This window comes from Schistocerca nitens, chromosome 8, assembly GCF_023898315.1.
Source record: "Schistocerca nitens isolate TAMUIC-IGC-003100 chromosome 8, iqSchNite1.1, whole genome shotgun sequence".
Taxonomy (NCBI): Eukaryota; Metazoa; Arthropoda; class Insecta; order Orthoptera; family Acrididae; genus Schistocerca; species Schistocerca nitens.
In genome coordinates this window covers 516,049,555-516,065,609 of record NC_064621.1, presented here as the reverse complement: position 1 = coordinate 516,065,609, position 16,055 = coordinate 516,049,555, and the positions used below count along the sequence as shown (strand labels likewise).

The 16,055-nt window shown below is 43.6% G+C and overlaps 1 protein-coding gene across 3 annotated transcripts in view; it reads right to left on the bottom strand.

The window, feature by feature from the left end:
- The window catches only part of LOC126198582 (DNA helicase MCM9-like), a 138,673-nt gene that overhangs the window by 94,441 nt on the left and 28,177 nt on the right, over positions 1-16,055 (bottom strand). For all 3 annotated transcript variants that reach the window (XM_049935019.1, XM_049935020.1, XM_049935018.1), the window contains exons 3-4: positions 5,181-5,362; positions 4,936-5,102 (exon numbers count right to left, since the gene is read on the bottom strand). In XM_049935019.1, the coding sequence (XP_049790976.1) occupies positions 4,936-5,102; positions 5,181-5,362 (349 nt within the window). The remainder of the gene's footprint in view (positions 1-4,935; positions 5,103-5,180; positions 5,363-16,055) is intronic.

Genomic DNA, 16,055 nt, shown 5'->3' with positions numbered 1-16,055 from the left:
AGTGGCTTCAGATCAGGTGATCTTGGAGGCCATGCATCTGGGAAACCTCTGGAAGTAACACATTCATGGAAGGTTGCATTAAGCAGATCTTTCACTGGGAAAGTGACATAGGGTGTTGTCCCTTATTGCATGAAAACAGTGGTTTCCACATCATATACTCTTCCAAAGCAGGAATCACAGGTTGTACAAGGATGTCTTGATGATGTGCAGAAGTCATGGTACAACTGACCGGTCCTCTGGGTGTAATCAAAGAATGGAATGAGAATAATGGTGCTTGTGAATCCACACCACAGTCACATACGTTGAGTGCAATGGCTCTTCGTGAACAACACATGGTTTAACAGTACCCCAAATTTGGCAGTTCTGAATATTTACAGCACCTTGTAGTGTAAAATGTGACTCATTACTACGTAGAATATTTTCGGGCCACATCATAAATGTCAATCCGTGTCCGAAAACGAAGAGCAAATTCAGAACATTGTTGCAGATCATGAGGTTTCAGTTGCTGCACCATACGCATCTTGTACGGATGTTGTTGTTGTTGTTGTTGTTGTGGTCTTCGGTCCTGAGACTGGTTTGATGCAGCTCCCCATGCTACTCTATCCTGTGCAAGCTTCTTCATCTCCCAGTACTTACTGCAACCTACATCCTTCTGAATCTGCTTAGTGTATTCATCTCTTGGTATTCCTCTACGATTTTTACCCTCCACGCTGCCCTCCAATGCTAAATTTGTGATCCCTTGATGCCTCAGAACATGTCCTACCAACCGGTCCCTTCTTCTTGTCAAGTTGTGCCACAAACTTCTCTTCTCCCCAATCCTATTCAATACCTCCTCAATCGTTACGTGATCTACCTGCCTAATCTTCAACATTCTTCTGTAGCACCACATTTCGAAAGCTTCTATTCTCTTCTTGTCCAAACTATTTATCGTCCATGTTTCACTTCCATACATGGCTACACTCCATACAAATACTTTCAGAAACGACTTCCTGACACTTAAATCTATACTCGATGTTAACAAATTTCTCTTCTTCAGAAACACTTTCCTTGCCACTGCTAGTCTACATTTTATATCCTCTCTACTTCGACCATCATCATCAGTTATTTTGCTCCCCAAATAGCAGAACTCCTTTACTACTTTAAGTGTCTCATTTCCTAATCTAATTCCCATAGCATCACCCAACTTAATTCGACTACATTCCATTATTCTCGTTTTGCTTTTGTTGATGTTAATTTTATATCCTCCTTTCAAGACACTGTCCATTCCATTCAACTGCTCTTCCAAGTCCTTTGCTGTCTCTGACAGAACTACAATGTCCATGGATTTTAATACCTACTCCGAATTTTCCTTTTGTTTCCATTACTGCTTGCTCAATATACAGATTGAATAACATTGGGGAGAGGCTACAACCCTGTCTCACTCCCTTCCCAACCACTGCTTCCCTTTCATGCCCCTCGACTCTTATAACTGCCATCTGGTTTCTGTACAAATTGTAAATAGCCTTTCGCTCCCTGTATTTTACCCCTGCCACCTTTAGAATTTGAAAGGGAGTATTCCAGTCAACATTATTCTTGTACGGATAGCATTGTCAAATAGCCCACAAAACTTTCCATACTATTGACCAGAGAATGGAAAATTCCCACGATATTGCACGAGCAATAGCATTACCTGGGGCATGTGCTGCATGGTTAGTTACAGCATCAGCAACCTCATCAGTAACTTCCACTGGGCTAGGATGCCATCCTCTTCCAGGTACAACACCAACCTCACCTGTGTTTTCAAATTTCATTATCATCATCTTTAAACTATTTAATAACACTGGATCCCTCCTCGGACCTGTCAATTGGCAACACTCTCTCAACGTGCTGGCTCTTCTCTATAGCCATAATGTTCACTCACATCATGGCTTGTCAAATGACAGCAGAGATGTTATACCATGATACAGTGTACAGTGTCAGATTTGCATCTGGTGGTTACAATTGGAACTAATTTTTTCCCAGAGTAAACTGGTTCCACATTAGACATTAGCATACCTAGCAAGTTTTGCTGCCATACAGTAATTACAGCCCATAATGGACATCCGTGAGTAGTTGCACTTTAATTACAATGAACCAGTACAAATCCCACGGCCAATACAAAGAAATTCTTTAATTTTTTTATAATTTCTTATTCGTTAGGTTCTTCTGAGATAAACAGAGAAATAGAAGATCGAGTATGTAACATTGGAGAAAAAGGTCAAATGACAGCTTTCATTACTTACGTGAGCAATAATTAATAGGTGATGACAATAAATGTAGACAGAAATGGGTATGTGCATCAAATCAGTGCACGTAAATAAATGAAAAAATAGTAAAATTAGTTGGTTAACTATGGCGCACAAATTCCTTTATTAAGTAGTTTTGTTCTTGGTGTATAAAAGATATTCTCAGAAATATTCTGAAAGTATTTTATAAATATGACTATAAATCACACATCTTCATGGATGCAAGCAAAGTTGCTTTGCACTTCACATAAACTACTTGTGATATACCCACAGTGGTGGTGCTAGTATACTTTGGAATATTCATAGAGAGCATGCGAATATAACATTTGCAAAAGATTCCACATAAGTATGCACTTGTTAGATGCAGATTGTAGTAACCCGCCAAATACCACACTTACTGCCCACGGCGAATGTAAGTCGGGCCACTTGCAAATGAACTGTAACTACATGAGGCGGCCCCAGGAACAGCCTGGTTACCGACCGCTGCTGTCACCCTGTCTGCTTGGTGAGGACAGCGCTACACCTGTGTCACCTGACGTGGATAACATCTTTATAAGGGCACGCACAGTCCCTTCAGCCCTTAGTTGTTTAAGTGTTTGAGAAGCGAACACTGCTTTCATTGTATTCCTGTTGATGTCACTCTGTTACCCAATAAAGTGTATCTCTCCTATGGTCATGCATTTCCTCGTGTTCTGAATTAGAACACAAGTGGTGACAAGGATGGGATAAATTTCTGGGTGTTTCGAATTCTGCAGTTTTTCTGACGTTTGGCTCTTCGATGGAGGCTTTACTCCAGTCACTTCTGCAACAATAACAGAGACATATGGCCATGCTAGAATGTTGTTGGCTATGTTGACCCAGGCTCATCTGCTAGTTGTTCACCCCCCACCCCAATCTTGAATCCGCAGAAGACCGAGGCGTTTACGAGAAGTGGCTTTGTCAACATTTTATGGTATTCTGAGTAGTTGACAGGGAGACCATGCTAACTGTGACAGTTAGTTCCTCTGCAAGAACCAGTGTCATTTTATTTTGACACTGTGTAGTTTGCTGTCCTCCTATCACCACAAGTGTAAGCATGTGATCAATGCGCGTGTTGAATTCTACAAACGTTGCGAATAGTTGGGGTAATCATATCGTGCTTGGGCAGCCATGCTTCCTGGCCTCAATCATCAGTTCGTCACAGTTGGGTCTCAGGTATCTTATGTAGACACTATAATCAAAGACACAATAATTCGTCTGGCACCAGATAAGGTGGTACTTCAATGTGCTCTGCAGTTTGAGGACCTTACATTGAATACTGCACAGGTGTTTGATGTCTCTCACACCATAGGATGCTAATCAGAGGCTTGGGGTGGTGTCATTGTTGTTGACATACAGGAAGGAGCTTACAGGCACTCAACGGTGACATTATCAGCGGACAGCGTACAAAACTGATGCATGGAGCCTGGTGCGCTGCAGGTGAGGAGGTAGCTACAGTACAAGCAACCCAACCAGGCTGACACAGGCTAATGCATCGTTGGCATCGCGAACAGCAAACGCCATTTTCTTTGTATCCCTCTTGTTTTGAACAGCATGAGCAAGTGGCCTGCGCCAAACGGTTGGCCTCTTGCTATAAATGTAGTAAAAAAGATCACATACCTGGGGTATGTCAATCTATATACCCCCCCCCCCCACACCCCACTCCCCCTCCATCGTTCTGTGCACATCAGAACAAACTTTTCACTGAAGTGAAGGCAGTAATCCTACAAAACGACACAGGGCCGTCATGTGTGTACTCAACTCACAGACAGAGAAAGAGAGATTTGAGACTTGACAAATATGTGTAATACATGTTTATTGTCCCGTCATCTAGCATGAATGTATTTCCCAAGAAAATACTAATAATAATCAAGGACAAAATTAAACAGATATTAAATGTATTGGATAGGAAGAATAATGACGAAAAACATCAATGGGTGTTGTGAAAGACAGGTGTAATAACTGTCAAAACTTCAAAACGGACACACACATAACAAATGTGAAAACACTAGTCAACTATAAGATGGATGGGTATTTAGATGCAGCAACATATTAGTCACTGAAGGAAGGGAGCCAGCTCAGTTGGGAAAAAACTGGCAAAAGGAACAGGACGTAGCCTGTTCAAGGAAATATTCTGTACTTTGCCTGACTGATTTAGACCAGAGATGCAGAGACCCCACCCTGCAGGCCACACGAGGCCTGCCACTGAACTGATGGCAGCCTGCCACTCTCAGTTCATTCTTGTAATATTTTTTTTTTCTAATAATCATCTTTCATTCCTTCCGAGAAACAAGAGATGGGCTCTGGTGCAAACTACTAAATGGCGTATTACAGAAGGATAATATTTATAAAACAAATGATGTAAACTTACTTTGTTGCATGTGGTCCTGGCAAGTGTGTACAAATCATACAAAACCTAAATTAGATCAATCAGATGAGAATTCCAACCTCATTTCTTTAGAATTTCAATCCAGTGCTTTTATCACTGCAGCACCTGGCAAACATTTATTGACTTCTGACAGAGATCCTTACTTACATAAGACTGTAATCAAATATCTATGATGTGAGAAGCTACTTGGAAGAGTATTCTGAGGAAAAATAGGACATAAATATCAAGTTATGTGGCACTAATTTGTTAACAGTTAAACTGTACCTCTGCTGTAAAAATGTGTTTGCATTTTGCACAAATGTAACTTCTCCGAAACTCTAGCATTTTAGGTGTTGTAATCCTTATTACTGTCCCAGAAACTCTCAAAAAATTTCCTATGTCGTCATTGCGAGGAAATGCAATTCGGTGCAGTTCAGGACATACTGGTAAACCTGTAAATTAATAACAATATATGCAGGAAAATACTGGAAAATGTATGAAAATAAAGGTACTAATTTAAATTAACATACCTGTAATACGGGCATGAGTTTTTGTTTTTATGCTTAAATCACACTTCATCTCTTCGGACTGAGCCTCATACAAAGTCTTCTGTGCCTCAGCAAGAGACTGATCACATAATGGCAAAAAACGACTAGGTGCAGAAATGATACCATTGCCAAGATCAGCACTTCTCTCAAACAACTGAGAAAATCTGTTAGAAGAAACTATAGTTTATTATACTCGGTCAGCTTTAAGACAAATTTAAATGTTAAGTAAGTCATAAAAATTCTAGCTTCCATTCTGTGCAGTAGTGATAACTGCAAATTTTATCAATGTTTTGTTTGGTCATAACCTTTTCAGTGAAAAACAAACTAATGTAAACGTGGATGAATTAAAATACACACATTATATTACTGAGCATGAAATGCACCAACACAGTAACAAAAGATACAATAACAATTATTTACAGATTCTGTCAGAGCTTTCTAAAGTCAATATTCCTTCACTGACAGAATAAAATATTAATTTTCTTAGATGAGACACTGAAAAAGTTGTTTTATCTACATGAATAGTCACGTTTTCTTTGTGCACCTATGGTATTTGTAGTTGCCACACAAACACAGAATATGCATATATACAGTGCACGAGTTAATAAACTAATGTGAGACATTTCAAAACAAGAGAGCAGAATTTTATGAGAAAGCAGGAAAGTATAACAGCACAATCTTTACAGTCAAAAAATATTATCTCCAGTATGTTTAGAAATGAGCTAACATGCAGTATTCGTATCTTCTGATTTTCCCAGAGTTTGGGCTACATAGCAATACTGAACTACATTTCATAAACACAATTTTAGAATATTTTTCCTCAGTTTCGAGTAAATGATCAATGCAAGTATGTTTCTCTCCATATGGCAATCATGCTTCATATATGATAATTGCAGTATGTGCAAGCCTGTACCCTGTATATTCAGCCATCACAATCATAGGTATGTTTCATGCCTTACCTTAGGACAGAGATAGTCAACAGTAGAGTAGCTGAGCTGTTTACCATCAATCCTTCTGCAGTCACCACAGTGTCTGGGTGCACAAGCTGCACAGATATGCATCATCAAGGTCACGGTAAACAGATGAACAGTGCTGCAGACACAGGCACCTGTGTAGGCCCACACAGCCACTGGGCCTGTATTCCTCAGGCAAGGGGTACTCAGGTCGCTGCTCAGTCCCTGGTCACACAGTTTGGCTCCAGGCTGACTGCCAATGACCTTCGAGCGTATGCTTCAACCCACAATACCTGCTGCTGTTGCTACCCATCGAAGAGTGCCATCTCACACCCTTGCCGGGATCACAGCAGCTGGACGTCCGTCAGCCTCTCTGGAGAGCCTAACTGACGTCTTGTGCCTTCACCAGGATCACAGCCGCTGACTGTCCATAAGCCACTCCTGAAGGCCCCGACTCAATGTGCTTCTCCCTCGACTGCCCACGAGCTCACAGCCTTGTGGCACCATGTCATTATGCATCCACGGCACCTCCCTGCTTATCACCACTACCAACGATCGTGGGCTTCATCGTAGTGGGCTCTTGCTACACATCATCACGGAAAGATATTTCAGTTGTACTCAATTGTGGATTTTCATCACCAGAAGGTGTACTGAGTTTAAAGCGCGGTTAATAAACAAACAATTATTATTCCAGTACATGCATATCAATTACTGCCAACCACACAGCTTGGCTAAGGCTACAACAAATCAGTGAAGATAATAATGATTTCCTGATACAGTGCTCTATTTTGTGTTCCATATACAACAAATTAGCGAAGGGAATAATGGTTTTGTGATGTAGATATAGTGCTCTTCTTTCATCCGCCATATACAACAACTTGGCAACAAGTTCGCTGGCTGCAGCGTAAGCTTCTGGCCTCTTCCGCCATCGGACTGCCTCCCTTCTACCAAGCTGAGTCCGATGCTGACACGCCACATAGCATTTCAGCTGGTGGCACAGCCATAGTCGGCCTAAGAAAGCATTTTTTCAATAATAGTGGGTTTGGCAAAAGCAAACAGAACTGCAAAAAGTTCCTGCGTCGGGAAAAAGTTCAGTTCCTGAAAAGAAAACTGTAAGGAGGTTTGCTTCAAAATGGATGACAAATTTGTCATATTTCACCAATAAATTAGAGCTAGAGCAAATTACTATGTGTTTCCATAGGCAGCTACTTATGATTAGGAGAAATAAAATCATCATAGCTCCCACGCATGATAATGGAAAATTTATTATCTACAAAAAGTAGAGAAATTAATGCAGGAAGATGCGCAGGTGAGGCAGAATTTTAGGAACCAGGGAGTCGCAGATAATAAACAAAATGTTAATGTCAATAGTGTGTTTCAGAACAACTAATTAATAATGGCCGGGTGGTGGGAGTGCGAGCAGTGGCAAGAAGTTGACATAATGTCCCAACACCAAGACTGAGTAGTACAGAGCATTTACGTAACTGTAGGTTGTGTTCACCAATACCTGATAAAGCAAATCTGCACACTGGACAGCTGATGGGGTGCGAATTGAAAGTCGTCCTAGATCACTCCCATGTCTTTAAAAAAAAGAGTCCCAACTCCAGATTTTCATCCAATCATCACTGCAGCTCCACCACAAGACACAGAAATAAATATACTTTTTTAAATGTTTTCATCTAATTTGAAGCATTCATGACATTGAAGCACATTACGAAAAAAGCCAAGAGACATCACACTTTCAAGTTCAGCTACATCCAAAAATAAATTTACAGGGGATCCTTGCTCAATTTTGTATGGCAAACTCTAATGTACAAAATTAGAGCTGATTTTTTGCTTAACGTAGGTGCTTTGTGAATGATGATTGTAAACTTATTGTTCGCTAGTACTATTTTCTGTACAATGTTTCCTTATTCCTGCACTAATATGGTTCACAACATTCACACACTACTTATTCAAATATACAATTCGGCCCATACTCAATCCACTGAGCTCTTGAACATCATTCAAGTTATTGAAAGATTGGCTCTCTTTTGCAACCTTATAGGCAGTGTGAAATATTCTCACTAACTTCTTTCTCTTTTGAGACAATTTTCAAACAAATGTTTTCCAGTTTTACTTTTTGGGACTCAGCTAAAATTTTACAGCTACTCCATGTGCAGCACTGTCTTTGTGATCAAATATCTTTTTTTTATTCAATGCTATTTGTTGCTTGGCAGGCTCAAGTTTCCCCAGAATTGGTGATATCACATCCAGTCCCCCCACAGTGCCCAGAGATCCAACTTTTCGGCAAACTTCACCGCTCAGTTTTTTGTTGTGTACGATACGTCAATCTCTCTCTCTCTGTCGCTTTTCTTTTCTTTTCTTTTCTTTTCTTTTCTTTTCTTTTTACAAAACTTGTTCTTTTGTCAAAAGCCCAACACACTGGCCACTGTTTATCAGCTTTTCTAATGTTCCCAACAGAAGAAGATGAAGTGTCACTGGATGAAGCAGGAAATGTGGATTCTACTTGAACTGTTTTCATTGGCGGCAGGGGCGGGCACTTTTCAGTTTCTTTGTGTAGTTTTCATCTATGAGGTTTCTACTGAAATAACTAGTTACAAGGGAAGCAAAAATTTCACACACTTCGATTTTAGAACATTACTCAAGGGAAATGAGCAAGCACAACAAAACAGTGACAGATAGAACAGGTACCTGACACACAAAACCAAGTCGAATCGAATAAACTGACAGGAGTGATATATGGCAGTTGACAGTCGCGGAGCACATGCAGAGCAATGGACTAGGCAGGGAGGGCAAAGATGAGTCAGCTGGCCACAGCTATCTCTCACTGCCTGCCACTACATATATATATATATAGATAAAGTGCAGTCTAGTCTAATACCAAGAAGGCATCGTTTTACATTGCTTCAACCACAGCAAAGTTCTATTGTACCACATCTTCACATCTGTGGTTCTGATTTTTCAGCAGAGGTAACAGTAAGGAGTACCGGTGTGTACCGTCACAAATCAAGCACTGGAAGGGACCAAAGCAAACACTGCAATATATGTACATTATTAAATGAATCTGTTGAACACTACAAAGAATCAGGTAAACAGGGAAGTGTGTGCCGTGAAACAGGTGATGAATCTTGTAAGGAAGAAGGGGCAAGAATAACGAAAGGAGGACTGGAGGGTCCAAAACAGGAGAATATAGATGGTGTTGGGAGTGGTAAAGGTAGATTTATTTGTATTGCGGGGAAATGTAGTATGACAATAATGAGGGAGGAGGATAAAGTCAAACAATGGAAACTCTGGGTAGGAATATCAACAATGCAGGAAAGGACAGATTGATATTTACCATAAAGAAGGCATGTCAAGTTGCAGACAGGCACAATTAAAAAGACACTCACATGTAGCTTTCAGTCACAGCCTTCATCAGTAAAAAAACACCAGCAAACTGGAGGGGGTGGGGAAGGGGAAGGGATAGTAGTGTATGGGTGGGGAGAGAGACGAATGCTGTCTGGTGGAATGTTCAGGGACTAGATTGCCAACTGGTGTAGCATCAGGAGGTTGTGGGGCAGAGAAGTGGGGGAAAAAGGAGTACAAAAGGAAAGGCGCAGAGAAAGATGGGCAAATGCATTGGCAGGGGCTGCATATAAACAGGGTGGGAGATGAGAATTGGGAGGAGATGATAGGGTAGAGGGGGTGGGAACTATTGCATGGAGGGTGTGGGGACAGTAAGTTACCATACGTTGAGGCCGGGATAATTGTGGGAGTGAAGAATGCATTGTACAGATAATTCCCACCTGTGCAGTTCAGAAAAACTGGTGGAGAAGCAAGGATCCAGTTGGCTTGGGTAGTGAAGCAGCCATTAAAATCAAGTGTGTTATGTTCAGCTGCATGCTGTGGCACAGGGTGGTCTACTTTGCTCTTGGACACAGTTTGGCAGTGGTCATTCCTCCTGGTGGACAGCTGGTTGGTAATCATACCAATAAAAAAAACACTATCGAATGATATTGCATGACTGCAGCAGAGCTGGTAAATGACATGGCTGCTTTCAAAAGTGGCCTGGCCCCTGATAGGATAGGATAAGTGTGACAGGACTGGAATAGGAAGCGCTGGGTGGGTGATTTAGGCAGGTTTAGCACCTGGATCTCCCACAGGGATATGATCCTTGTGGCAAGGGGATGGGATTGGGAATGGCATAAGGATGGACTAGGATGTTGTGGTGGTTGGGTGGGTGACGGAACACCACTTTAGAAGGGGTGGGAAGTATCTTGAGTAGGATGTCCCTTATTTCAGGGCACGATGATAGGTAATCAAAGCCCTGGCGAAGGATGTTGTTCAGTTGTTCTAGTCTGGGTGAAGGATGTTGTTCAGTTGTTCCAGTCTGGGGTGGTATTGTGTAATGAATGGGACACTTCTTTGTGGGTGGTTCTTGGCGGTGGTGGGAGGATTGGGGGTGTGAGGGGAATGGCACAGGAGATCTGTTTATGGTCTAAGTCTGGGGGATAGTACCTGTCTGTGAAGGCACTGGTGAAACCCTCAGCATACTGGCAAGGGAGTTTTTGTCACTGCAGATATGTCATGCCTGGGTAACCAGGGAGCTTTTGGTGTGAAAGGGATGACAATTGTCAAAGTGCAGGTACTGTTGGTGGTTGGTGGGTTTAATGTGGACAGAGGTGCGGATGGAGCCATCAGAGAGGAAGAGGACAACATCTAGTAAGGTGGCACACTTGGTTGAGGTGGGCTATGTGAAGCAGATGGGAGAGAAGATGTTGAGGTTCTGAAGGAATGAAATAGGGTGTCTTTGCCCTGAGCCCAGATCATGAAGATATCATCAACGAACCTGAACCAGGCTAGGGGTTTTTGGTGGTTTAGGAGGTTAGGAAGGGCTCCTCTAGATGACCCACAAAAAGGTTAGAATACGAAGCTACCATGAGGGTGCCCATGGCTTAGCCACAGATTTGTTTATATATCTTTCCTTCAAATGAGAAGTAGTTGTGCGTTAGGATAAAGTTTATAAGATGTATGAGGAATGAGGTGGTGATTAGGGACCCAGGAGGTAAAGCAGCAGGTATGGTCGAGAGCCGATGCAGGAAGTGGTTGGTTGTCTTTGATGTGGGAGGCTGGATTTTGCACTATTGGTTGGAGGTGTTGGTCAATGAGAGCTGAAATTCTTTTAGTGGGGACACAATAACCAACCACAATGTGGTGTCCAGGATTGTTAGGTTTGTGGATTTTGGGGAGCATGGGTAGGTGTATGGGATGTCCTAGGGGTGAGGAAGGAAATGGATTCAGGGGAGATGTTCTGGGATGAGCCTAAGGCTTTAAGCAGGGACTGGAGTTTGTGTTGGACACCTGGGATGGGATCACTCTAGCAGAGTTTATAGGCGGAGGAGTCAGATAATTGGCGAAGTCCTTCTGCCAGGCTGCCACTGAGATTCATAACAACAGTGGTGGAACCTTTGCCTGCCAGTAGGATGATGTGGTCAGAACTTGTTTTGAGGTTGTGTATGGCTGTTCTTTCTTCTACTGAAAGGTTGGTGTTCTGAGTAAGGGACTTTGGGATGGATGGTGAGGATAAGTTGGAGGTAAGGAATTTCTGGAAGGTGACCAGTGGGTGGATAGGTGGGGGGGGGGGGGGGGGGGGGGTTTGAAATGGAAGAGACAGGGTTCAGTATTGGAATTAAGGTGGGTTTGGTTGGTGGGATTGGCAGCAAAAAAGTGCTTCCTTTGCAGGGATCAGGAGAAGGAGAGTAGGTCTCTGACAAGTCCAGCATGGTTAAATTTGGGTGTAGGGCAAAAGGTGTAGCATTTGGATAGGACTGAAACTTCTGTGGAGATGGGGGTTTTGGTGGAAAGGTTAACCAAAGTGTTACATGAATGTTTTGGCTTTGGATTTGGATTTGGTGGAGGGTTGGTAGAGAGTTTTGGGGATGTGGCAAGTTGAAGCAGTCAGCTAACCAAACACTGGTCACCTTCCAGGAATATAAACAAAGCCAAATCACACCCTTATGGCACCCTCCTATGCCAACCTTTTTATGGGTCATCTAGAGGAGAACTTCCTAGCCTCCCAAAACACAAAACCCCTAGTCTGGTTGAGGTACATTGATGATATCTTCACGATTTGGACCCAGGGCAAAGACATGGACCCAGGGCAAAGGCATCCTATCTTAGTTCCTTCACAGCATCACCAACCACTAACAGTACCTGCATTTTGACAGCTGTCATCCCTTTCACACCAAAAAATCCCTCCTATATAGCCTGGCTACCCACCGGTGGCACATCTGCAGTGACAAAAACTCCCTTGCTAGTATGTTGAGGATCTCACCAAAGTCTTCACAGACAGGCATTATACCCCAGACCTAGTCTGCAAACAGATCTCCCATGCCATTTCCCCATCCCCACCCCTGCCCCCCACGAACCAGCCATAAAGGAGAGTCCCCTTCATCACCCAATACCACTGCGGACTGGAACAATTGAACCACATCCTTTACCAGGGCTTTGATTACCTATCATCGTGCCCTGAAATGAGGGACATCCTACCCAAGATACTTCCAACCCCTCCTGAAGTGACGTTCCATCACCCATCCAATCTCCACAACATCCTAGACCATCCCTAAGCTACTCCTAATCTCAACCCCTTGCCACAAGGATCATGTTCCTGTGGAACAAAGACCAAGATGCAATCCACCCACCAAGCACTTCCTATTTCAGTTCTGTCACCGTTTATCCTACCCCATCAGGGGCCGGGTCACCTGTGAAAGCAGCCATGTCATTTACCAGCTCTGCTGCAATCATTGCACGGCTTTTTATATTGGTATGACTACAAACCAGCTGTTCACCAGAATGATTGGCCACCTCCACACTGACAAAGAGCAAAGAGTATAAATTGGGAGACAAATTTATGGAGATTCACAGAGAGAAGGCAGATTTAAAAAGGTACTTTAACTTATCATTAATAGACAGACTGACTAATGTTCAAAGGACTATAGTGAAAACAATCCCAAGCATATGTGTGTAACCTCTAGAAACAAATAAGGTTTCGATTTACTGTAAGTGTCAGAAATTAATAGTTGTGGAGATAAGAGAGTACAGACAGTTATTAATCTGTTAGTACACAATGAGGGACAATCTTTATGCTGATTGTGGCAGTGATCTAAGTGCATGAGTCAAATATGGATAGAGTCTACCTGATAACAAACTGGTTGGTTGGTTGGTTGGTTGGTTGGTTGGGGGTAGAAAGAGACCAAACTACAGGGTCATCAGTCCCTTTTTCCTGATGCAAGCAAGACTCAAGGTACAAAACCACTCAAAGTATGTTTGAGAAAGTAAAAGGGGGAAAAGGAATGGGTAACCATATCTAGAAAGAAAACAAATGGAACAAACAAAAAACAGGGAAAACATATGCCACAAGGAAAAGAAGAAGAAGGTGTTAAAACCATAGAGCAGATGGTCTGGGCTGGCTAATCACAATAATATAAGAGGATGAGCCAGCCACTCTGTAAACACATTAAAATGTCCACCCAAAAAAGACAAGGCGAGATGAACACATGTAGGGAAAAGACGACTACCAAGACAAACAAATGCAAAGAAAGTGTGACAGATTTAAAATGAAGGGAGGGTGGCATCCTCAGAGAGAAGGCTAAATGTTCACCCTTAGATGGTACAATAAAAACCCACCTCACAAATAAAACGTAAAACTAAATCTGCTGTTGAGGTATTGTTACCCAACACCAAGGCAGGGTGCTAGGAAGGTTAAAAGTCCCCCGCAGAGGGGCTAAAATTGGACAGTTCAGCAAGATGTGGATGACAGTCATATGTGAGCCACAGTGACACCGAGGTGGGGCCTTGCGACGGAGGAGGTAGTCATGTGTTATCCACGTATGGGCAATGCGGAGCCAGCAGAGAACCACCGAGTCCCTGCGAGAGGCCAGCATGGAGGACTTTCACATATTCGTAGTCTTCTTAATGGCACATAGTATGTTGTGCGTACTGAGATTATGTCGTTCCATCTCCCAAAGCTGAAAAACCTCGCAGCATAATAATGATCGCAGGTCAGTTATGAGGATGTCGATCTCCAGAAGTGGTTTCCATGTGGCCTGTTTAGTCAGCCTGTCGGCAAGTTCATTTCCTGGGATTCCGACGTGGCCTGGGGTCCACATAAACACCACGGAATGACTGGACCATTCCAGGGCATAGGTGGGCTCCTGGATGGTCACTACCAAAGGATGGCGGGAGTAGCACGTGCTATCGACCAGATAGCTTGTAGACTGCTCAAGGGGTCAGTACAGAGAAGAAACGACTAGCCAGGGCATGAGCAGATGTGCTCAAGAGCATGAGATATGGCCGCTAGCTCTGCAGTGAAAACACTACAGCCATTAGGCAAAGAGTGCTGTTCAGTATGTTCTCCATGAACATACACGAAGCCAACGTGACCATCAGCCATCAGGCCGTCGGTGTAAACCACTTCATGGTCCCAGTACATGTCAAGAATCGAGAGGATGTGACAGTGGAGATGGTTGGTTGGTTTGTGGGATTAAAGGGACCAGACTGCTACGGTCATCGGTCCCTTTTTCCAAGTACTAAAAACAACCACAGAGAATAAAAACGATTAACAGAAGAGAGCACAGACGACACAGAACAAGAGAAACTGAGACAAAGACCAGACAAAACGAACTAAAATCACACAGAGTGTGACGGTGGTTGGCCGACCATAGAAATAAAAAAGGAAAAGCCAACCACTTGAAACACATTAAAAAAAATCAGTTTAAAACCGGAGGCCAAAGGCCAGAATCAACACAAAACTATAAGATAAAACAGAAACACTTAGATTAAATGATAAAAACCCCCTGCCCAAATAAAACGTAAAACTAAGTCAGCCGCAGCAGAGTCATCTGTTAAAAGGGCAGGGAGCGTGTCAGGCAGTGCGAACGACTGCCTGAGCACAGCTAGACGCGGACACTCCAATAAAATATGGACCACAGATAAAACAGAGCCGCAGTGACACAGAGGTGGGTCCTCACGGCGCAATAAGTGGCCGTGGGTCAGCCGAGTGTGCCCAATGCGCAGCCGGCAGAGGACAACAGACTCCTTGCGGGAGACCCGAATGGACGACCGCCACACAGTCGTTGTCACCTTGATTGGACAGAGTTTGTTGGGCGTGGGCAGATTGCGCCATTCAGCGTCCCAAACCGAAAGAACTTCGCGGCGTAAGACTGCCCGCAAATCAGTCTCCGGGAGGCCAATCTCCAGAGATGATTTACTAGTGGCCTCTTTCGCCAGGCGGTCAACATTCTCATTGCCAGGTATCCCAACATGGCCTGGGGTCCACACGAAGACCACAGAGCGGCTGCAACGCGCAAGAGTATGCAGGGACTCGTGGATAGCCATCACCAGACGACAACGAGGGAAACACTGGTCGAGAGCTCGTAAACCGCTCAGGGAATCGCTACAGAAAACGAAGGACTCACCTGAGCAGGAGCAGTTATACTCTAGGGCACGAAAGATGGCAACCAGCTCAGCAGTGTAAACGCTGCAGCCATCCGGCAAGGAACGTTGTTCGGAATGGTCCCCTAGAGTTAGCGCATACCCGACACGACCAGCAACCATCGAACCGTCAGTGTAAACAATTCCAGAGCTCTGATACGTGGCCAGGATGGAATAAAAGCGGCGGCGGAAGGCCTCTGGAGGGACTGAGTCCTTCGAGGGCTGTGCCAAGTTGAGCCGAAGGCAAGGGCGAGGAACACACCACGGGGGTGTACGCAGAGGTGCCCGGAAAGGAGGTGGAACAGGGAAAAACCCAAGCCCGGAGAGAAGCTCCTTGACGCGTACGGCGATCGGACAACCCGACCGGGGCCGACGGTCTGGCAGATGGACGACTGACTGCGGGAACAGGACACGGTAATTTGGATGCCCG